Below are 9,631 nucleotides of genomic sequence, written 5' to 3' on the forward strand. Positions count from 1 at the left end.
ATTGTCGTATTTTGTGTTTATCATGTAATTTCTTTTATCCTAGGTAGAGTACTCTTTGCTTGCAAAAATTTGGGGCCCTTACCAAATTTTTGCTTGCATCAACAACAGTCCAATGTTCATCCATTGGAAGAATTTCCAATGGTTACAGCACCATCTTTTGTCAGATACTTGAAATTCTACTTTCAGTTTGTTTTATTTTTCTTTCATTAATCATTGTCTAGTGTTACAAGTTAAAAAGTTGAGTCTTTATTGGTTTCTGTGTTTATTAGTTCATTCTTCATTCTAGTGTCAAGTGTCACAAACCCTAAGCTAAGACCTTAAGCATAAATTAATTAGATTAAGATCCTTATCTGACAACTGATGAGGACATCGTCAGCATTTTCGACGCCGGAGATCGACGGCCACGAGCATGACTTGTATTTTGTCATTTTATGTAGTAGCGTATTTTATTTTGATGTTTTTCCGCTTTTGCCCTTATGGGCATTTAGTCGCTTATGTAGCCCGGAAGGGCATTTGTGTCATTTCTTGTTTTTTTTCATTTTGGCCTATTTATATGAGGCCTCATGTATTGTAATTTCAGTTTTTGATGAAATGAAAATTATCCCCTTTTGTTCTCTTTGTCAATGCATTTCCCTTTGATCTCTTAGTGAGTTCAAAGGGAGAACTAGATCTCTCCGTGAGTTCTAGATTTAATTCGTGCTTGTAGTGTGAAGGAGAAGAAGAGCAGAAATTTGAGGCGAGGAAATCGTTGGAAGAAATTCTCAGACTTCGTCCAAATTTCCCTTCTCCTCCACCTTGTGCCGCCTCCCTGGGCCAGCAACAGCAGCCGGCCTCACTGGCCTTCCCGTCCTAGTCAGGCCGCTGGCCTCACTAGCCATCCCGACCCAGCAAAAATCCCCTCCCGCCGGCCCAAAACCCCACTCAGCAGCCGCCGGCCACTCCCGCCCACCAGCCCTTCCCCCCTGCGCCGCCCCTTTTTCCCTCTTCTTTTTTCTCAGTTTTCAAATTATGAACGTTGGGTTTAATAAACATTTAATGTTGCCTAAACACTCCTTAATTTAAGCCATCAAATAAATTGTTTGGATTTGAAATTCAAATTCAAATTCAATCCAATTAAATGCTTAAGTTAGGAAACCTCTAAATTTACTCAAACTGAATTGTTAATTTCAGATTTTATTAAATCTGAGATTAATTTTGTGGACCCCACTTGCTTAATCTCCACTTCCCCCTTTTCTCCCCCTTGGCCGGCCCCCTCCTTGGTCTCTTCCCTCTCTCCTAATCACCATAAATTCCACAAATTCAGCCCCAAATCCTCCCTATTAACCGCCCTCTCCTCTCATGGATTTAATTTGTTTTTCAAATTAATACCTCCAATTAAACCTTCCACAATGAATTCCTGCAGAAATTTTCCTGCAGCCTCTCTTTTCTCCCTCCTTGGTCCGAACTCTCTACCCACCCATTCTTGCCTTTTCTCCTCCAATGCCCGAGCCGCCATTCTCCGGCAACCTATCCAAACGACGTAATGAACGAACGACGATCCAAGGCTCCCCCTTCCTCGGCGCGACCTCGATTCTAAGGTGGAGACTCTTCTTCCGCTAAAGCCTAGATTAGTTGAGCGTACGGGCTCCAAAGGTGAAAGTTCTTATTATTAAGTTGTGGATTTTTGTTCACCGTCGTAGTTTTACAATTTGAACTTTGCGTTTTCTTAAATTGTTTGGTTTCCGGATTTTGCTCATCCTTGCCTAAGCAAGTTAAAACCACGAATTCTAATGATCACTCTTTTATTATAAACGATAATTTTATTTTGGGTTATTAAGTTTCAATAGCTCTCTATAATTTCCTAAAGTAACTCCATCGCATGTACGTTTCACATCAACAACTCATTACAAAATCTATATACAACTCAAATCCCAAGAGCATGCCAAGGCTTCACTCTAAAAATTTTTCAAAGTCACAAATACTTCTAACAAGTTAAGGCACTAAAACCACACCCATTTGGGCTAAGGCCTCCAACATAGATAGAAAGGAACAAAGCCCAATCAATCTAAAGGCAAGCCCCAATGCTATCCAAAATTTCCTAAGAAAATTAAGGTCCACTCAACTAAACCATAATCTAATACTCTCAAACATTGATATTTGGGAAAATCCTCGGATAAATTAACCTATTATTTCCAAAAAGGATGTCTACTATTATTTCCAAAAAGGATGTCTACACATCACATTTAAGGTTCCATGATGATGAAAATCGGTAACCTGATAAACCTAGATTATGCAACCATGGGATCTTCAACTTTGATAGAGACTATGGGATATTCTTCTTTAATAAACACACACTGATGAATGCGAGAAAAGGTGAACTGAAGCAAAGGTTGTTTCATGTGAAAAAATTTTGCAAAAGAGATGAAGAGAGCAAAATAGAAAAGGGTTGGTGAGAGCAACCTAATCCAATAAATGCTAGTTAATTTATGACAATCACTAGATCCCCATTATTGTCGTAAAAAGCAATTACATGAATGACTCTAATCATAATAATTATAAAGAATTTGAAAATAAAGCAATAAAATAATCTAAGGAGCAAAAATTAAGAATTACCAACTTATATGAACTAATAAAGTCAAAAATGATAATCACTCAAGCTAATCGACATTGCATATATATCATGATCGGAAAGTCTCCATCATTAACAGCACTAACAATATAATAAAAAATATATACACAATTACAATTTAGTTTTTAAGAATGCATAGGATTGTACATTTGTACTTGATGGTTCTCTATTGTTCTTATGATCCTAAAAATGCAAACAATAGCATATCAAGTAGAGCACTGAGGTGAAGCTTTAAGGAGAAAAAGTGCATAACAAATAATTAATTAAGGATAAGTATGAGCTAAGCATAATTTGAGTTTCCAGCTCATGCATCACCCTACCAAAATGAATCAAAAATAAAATTTATAAAGCCAATGGCAAAGTGGTCGGGTAAGGATAAGAATAATGACAATAATGATGATTGAATGAGAAAATATTGAACGATATTAGCATTACCTAACATAGAAGCGTTACAACAACTCAACAAAGAAAAGAATTGTGGTAACATCCTTCTAAACTTGTAATAGCATCCTTATAGTTGACATAGAAGTGTCAATGGTATGTCTTGTTTGGATTTATATTTAGATGGCTTAATAGCAACCACCATCCAAATTCCTAATATAGCAGTACATTCATTAAGGTTTTTAAAATGTCCTCAAACAAAAAAAATTGCATGCAATTTCTTAACTAGAATAAAAAGAAAGGGTAAATGGAGATAGCTACCGGTTTAGCGTAATTAATTTAGCAATATTCAAAATGAAGTAAAGGAATTAAAGAAAGTGTAATCATTTTATATGAGTAAGATTGCTAACAATTTATGGTTTAAGTAACAAATATAGTGGATATAAAGAAGAAAATAGTAGCTTATTCAAAAATTAGAATATTAGACTTAGTAGTTAAGGACCATATTATGATACATTAACCGACAACAACACTAACAATAGAAGCATTTAAGACAAATTGTTGTAGCTAAGCAAAAAAAAAAATCCCACAATTCAGCAGACAATGATAAAATGCCATATTTAGCTGTACTTGAGTCGCTAGCATGCTGGCACAATAAACTAATTTCATGTGAAAATGCATGCAACCATGTGCTATGAAAGGAAGCACACAACAATGGCATAATCGCAAGAAAGATATTCAATACAACAACAACAACATCAATCATTTATCCCACTATGTGAGGTCGGCTACATGAATCATTTTTCTCCATTGTGTCAGATTAAAAGTCAAACTCTCATTTAGAAGCAAGAAATTCAATGATTTAGAAAAAAAAATCATTCAATCACCTCTGTGTTGCTACACTGCATTATCGAACACCCAACTGAAGCCCAATACTCCTATAGCATTTAAAACCACTGATAATTAGTGCTTTGAATTGTGCATGAATATGACATGGTATTAAATAAAAATATAAAATTTTAATAGGACAAGCCGCTTGTGCATGCAGCACAATTTTGAATATATTTCAAGAACTCCACACAAGCTCAGTTGGGTGCAGCTTTTGAATTACTCATCTTGCAGACTTTAATTAAAAGCACTAGAGAAGTAACTAAAATGCAAATAGAAGTAATATCAATAGAAGCAATCAACTTCACAAAATAGCAAAGGATTCCTCGAAACCTAAAATTCAATTACGAAGAAGCACAATGTTTTCTCTAATTAATAAATATTGAAGAATATTACTGATGACACATTACTATCAAGCTCAATGACAACCCAACATTAAATTGTACTTGGTTTTCATTGCAAGCTATTTTCTGATGCTTATATATTGGATATGATTTCTGGAGTTAGATTTAGAAGTGAAATTGGATATGATTATTGTATACATACAGGTAAATCCAAATAGGGGTAGTTGATCTAATTAGGTTTACAACATAACATAACTATCATATAATAACTTACAATAAATAATTTACAGAAAATTATGACTGAAAAACACAAGATAGAATGAATGATCATAGTAACGGGCTAACCACAAAAGCAGAGTTGCAAGCTAAGGTTAATTCCAATAGAAGTGATGTTCATAATAGTATGAGTGAGGAGGGCAGACCCAACAAAATTAAGATATTATGAAGTGATTTTTTAAGTGGTTGAAAATTTTATATATATTGAAAAGTCATCTTTAAACCATGGGCCGAAGTCTGAATTTGGTAATAAAGTGGACCAATATCTGAGAATGCTTTAGACTTTTAAACCATCAGCATTCAAAGGAACATGTGAGCCAACTATTACTAAGGACTGCTTGTTAAAAATACCAAGAATTTTGGATTGTATGATTTGTCCTGAAAAATAAAAAAGTGGAGTAGACAACTTTGATGTTAGAGGAGAGGTTGAGAGATGGTGCCAAGCACAGTGTTCTGAGAAATTGCAAATAATGCCTTTATAAATAATTAAATTAGATGATTTTATAAAAGTGCTTGAACGCTACATTATTTCAACCACAACAAAATTAGCACTGTAGGATAAACTCTTTAATTTAACTTGGGTATCGAATATAGAAATGTAGTATGAGTAAGAGTTCACATTGGTAGGAAGGTATACTTCTCATTATGTCAATACCCATGAAGAAAAGTATTACAAATTTTTTAGAGGTCTAGGAGATCAATTTAGACTTGCTTTAACACCTTTTTCCATAAATAAATTTTCAATTTTAATTAAAAGTGCAAGAAGAGTTAAGCACAAGCTGAATTAATCCAAGAAAAACTTGGAGCAACAATCTGATGAGAAAAATAAATTTTGATAAAGGAGAAAACTTCAGGAATAAGTACAAATTTTTTAAAATAAGTAAAATCAAATAGTCTTACAAGTCATTATCTATGATGCACCGACACGGACACGTTGACACGGAAACGACACGACGCGGACATGGGACACGGCATTTTTTAAAAATATAGGACACGGGTGCGGCGTGGACACGACATAATAATTTTTTAATATAATATATATAAATTAAGGTGACATTATATTAAAAATGACAAGCAATAATAAATCAATTTCATGATAACTTGTTTAGCTTATAGCATATAAAGTGGGGTTTTTCTTGATAGACGATGAAGATTTGTATGCACATAAACTAAATCTTCAGCTCGTTGTGGAGTTATTTTATTTCTCTTCATTGATTGAATAAATGAGTATGTGCTCCAATTTCTCTCACAATAGGAAGATGATGATATTTGAAGTTCTACTTTTTTTTAAAGTTCGTAAGTTATTTGTATGGAAAGATACTGAGCGGTACCGAGTATGTACCGAGCATGTACTGAGCAGTACCGAGCATGTACTGAGCAGTACCGAGCATGTACTGAGCGGTACCGAGCATGTACTGAGGGGTACCTAGCGATACCTAGCGGTACCGAGCATGTACATTGTAGTACCGAGCATGTATCTAGCGGTATCGAGCAAAAAAAAAACCATTAATATTTCAGGCGTCGATGCCATTTATCAGTCACCGAGAGAGGAGATGAAAATATCTTCACTACCAAAAAGAAATGAAAATGAGAATATTCGATGATTGGGAATTAAGTGCGGACGTTGATTTGGTGTTATGGATAGGAAATAAGAAATTTAGTTTAAATCCCGCAAAATATAAGAAATTATATTTTAAAAAGTTCATAAAATATTTATGATACGTGGGTCGGACACGCGTGTCCAATTTGCATTTAATATTTTTAATTGGACACGTTTTCGGCGTGTCCGACACGTGTCGGAGGAGTGTCGGACGAGTGTCATGTCGGACACGGTGTCGGACACTGCACGCCTCCTTGAGGAGAAGTATCGGTGCATCATAAGTCATTATGCGAGCAGTGTGAAATGGGATATCTTGAGTTAGGTCTTTTTGGTTCCAGCAAATAATTCTGATGTGGAGATGTAGGGCACCACAAGATAGACTATCCTTTGGGAAAGAATGATGGTGGGCCACAAGGATTTCAAGGACAATCTCAACATAGGATGTTTTTGGAGGGCAACCCCAAAGCAAGTAAATCTCAAGTCTATGAAAAGCAATCAGTGCACGCAAGGAGAAATTTCAAAAAAGAAGTGTAATCATCCAGTGAAAGCAAGGGTCCCAGAGAGACCAAAGAAATAGAGGAAGTGGTTATAAGTAAGCTTTTAATTTCCAGTCAATTTGGCATAGTTCTATTAATATTGGTACTTCAAATACACTTATTTCTAATGAGTTTTCTACCAGTTTATCTGTTGAAATCCCGTGCTTTGTACATGAATTGCATGTTATGATGACTCCTAGAGATAGCATGTATGCTAATACAAAACATATTGCACACACTGATATCCATGATAGGAAACTATAAAGCAAAATCGATTAACCAATGACTGTTTTTTATATTATTTTGGGGCTGGACTGATTAATTAGATATTTTACTACTACTGAATTTTGGAAGAAGAGATTTAGGTTTAATCTGCCCAATGATAAACCATTTATTTCTCTTGCGATAAGATTATTATTGGCTTCTCTCTAGCTAGAGCTTTAAATATAAGTTAAAAGAAGAAAAGTGATGATTTAGTACTCTTGATTATAATTAACGCAATCTGGCTAGAGGTATTTCTCTGCTACTCACTACTCTCACAGTTAAGGCTAAGTTTTCAAAAGCCAAAAATCATTACTTCACTATTACATGGGTATTTATAAAGGTCCTTAGGGGTGACATGAGGAGGCTTCTTAGTCATGCGGATAAAAAGGTGTGCCTACTCATTGGCCGCTACAAAGGTCTTTGGGGGAAGTGGCCACATCGCAACAGATAAGCAGTTGATAGTGCGGTGTGGTCTATCATCAATTACTATAGTAGTGGCATAGAGGATTGAAGTGTCTATTATCCTAGCCACCATAAGACCCCATAAAAAAAAAGGCCATCTATCAATTATTGGATGGTCAGCAAAAATTCGTCATGTCATGATCTACAAGAAATATATGCGGGCGCCTAATAATTTGTATGGTGCGTAAAAAATACCAAGTATTATCCTCATGCATGGCATCATTGGTACTAAATGCATTGGTTCTAGAATCTACGTATTTCCTTGGCGTTGTTAACTTGGCATGCCCAATGAATTACCAAAACAGCTCCTTGGCCATTATTCCATGTTCGCTCCTAAGGGCTAACAACAAGAGGTCATTGGGCCTACCCGAGCTGACCAAGTAGAGAACAGAAGCCACCTATATACTAATTGATCGATTTTTAGGTATACATGTGGACTTGATCAGATGGTGATTGATACATATTGTAAATGTAGCCAAATATACAACTTACAATTAAGATAACGCACTTTGATTCAGAATTTTCATGAATAGCATATCTACAAGGACGCGTAGTTCTTTTGGATTTTAAGTCATACACTAGCGCGCCAAGTCATATTCAAAAATAAGACAAACCAAAAAGGTCGGGAAAGAACAACATGTCAGGGCTCAGAAATCCTAGCATTCCATAGTAAAAGTTTGCGTCTCCAAATATCGCAGGCTCTCAAATAACACAAATCCGGAAAAACTAGAGAGAACCTGAAGGCGATGAATAGCCTCTTGGAAAGTGGGCACTAATGCTTTGCCTCTCGTTTCACGCCCGTGAAGCGTAGGATGCAGTTCTAACGAAGTGCTCGCAGAAGGGAACCCATTACTCCGTGAAGGAACTGTCAAACGAAGAGGATAGAAGCCAAGGAAGCGTTTAGGGATTTCACGGCGGAGATGGAGGTAGCGGAGACGAGCGTCGTGGGGTTCAAGGGCATGGAAGGCGAGGGGGCAGCATAACAGAAACATGGGAGGGGGAGTGCCGGGATAAGGCGAGAGCAGAGAGTGTTCGGGGTAAAGTGACAGAAACAATTGCTGGTTTGGGAAGGATATAGGCTTGTTTGTTTTTTTAGTGATTTTGTAAAATACAGTTTTAAAAAATATTAGTTTAGAAAATGGAGTTTTCTAAGTGAGAAGTATATATAAAAAGCTTTCTCAAAATTGTAGAAAAATGAAAAAAAAGAGTTATTGGGAACGTGATTTGACGAACCAAACAACACAAAAAAATTCCTCCGTTTTTTGAAACATAAAAGGCAAAAAAACGCTCAAACAAACAAAGCCATAATAAATCGGTCACATTTTTTTAATTTTTTTAAATATATTTAATTTTATTTTAAAATAAGTCGGAATTTTTTTTTAAATGCTCAAAAAAATATTTTGAATATTTTTAAAAATTATGTATCATTGATAGCCTATGCCATCAACACTATCATCAATCCCCTACCATCATCATTGATGGTTAGTGTTGCATGCTAGAATATATAAAAGTTCGTGTATGTTGTTAAACTTAAATAAATCAATCTGAGACAAAAGCTTGAAAAAGATAAGGAAGAATCTTGCTTGGAGTAACCTTGTAAATCCCTCACAAATCTCCCTTACAAAAATCTCTCCCTCTCTTCTCTCTCCCAAAGCTCCCCTATGCACATCTTTGCTCCCTCACAAAAATAATTAGCAGCCAAAAGTCTCTCAAATAAAACAATATGAGAGTTTAAATAGAGAGCCTAAAAAAAATCCCTAAATTTCAATATGGCGCTTCTGATCGTCCAGTACAATCCAAGATCACCCGACAAAACTGCGATTTTTGAACTAATTGTACTATATAATAGTCATATTGTACAGGACAATTTACCTAAAAATAACTAATTATACTATACAATGAAAACAATACAAGACGAGTGATAGAAATGACGTTCAGTTGTCTTAGGAATTGTCTCGTACGAATAGAAGAAATTAAACAGATCGTACTAGATTATCTCTAGATCGTACTATACGATGTTTTCATAAAATTTGAACATATCATTTGAACAATTGTTTATATCGTACTGGATAGAACTAGTTTTGAATTGATCGTATTATACGAACTTGGATCGTATTGTATAAATAATGATAGCCAACTTGAATTTTTAGGATTTCTTAAAGTTTATTATAAAAGTCATGCGTTAATCATTTTTTAAGGATGCCATGAGAGGAACGTGATTGAAGGAGGAACTCTGAGAGGGAGATTTTGAAGAAAATCAGGGTTTGTAAGA

At 35.4% G+C, this 9,631-nt stretch overlaps 1 protein-coding gene across 1 annotated transcript in view; it reads right to left on the bottom strand.

Annotated features, from left to right (window-relative positions):
* Nucleotides 1-8,418, bottom strand: part of LOC110102194 (glycine--tRNA ligase, chloroplastic/mitochondrial 2) — a gene marked incomplete at its 3' end in the record, with an annotated part of 127,639 nt that extends 119,221 nt beyond the window's left edge. Inside the window, 2 exon segments of the mRNA XM_020830410.2 lie at nucleotides 3,877-3,927; nucleotides 8,097-8,418. Of these exon segments, the coding sequence (XP_020686069.1) occupies nucleotides 3,877-3,927; nucleotides 8,097-8,351 (306 nt within the window).
* Nucleotides 8,419-9,631: the final 1,213 nt, after the last annotated feature.

Source organism: Dendrobium catenatum, unplaced genomic scaffold (genome assembly GCF_001605985.2).
Source record: "Dendrobium catenatum unplaced genomic scaffold, ASM160598v2 fragScaff_scaffold_132, whole genome shotgun sequence".
Classification (NCBI taxonomy): domain Eukaryota; kingdom Viridiplantae; phylum Streptophyta; class Magnoliopsida; order Asparagales; family Orchidaceae; genus Dendrobium; species Dendrobium catenatum.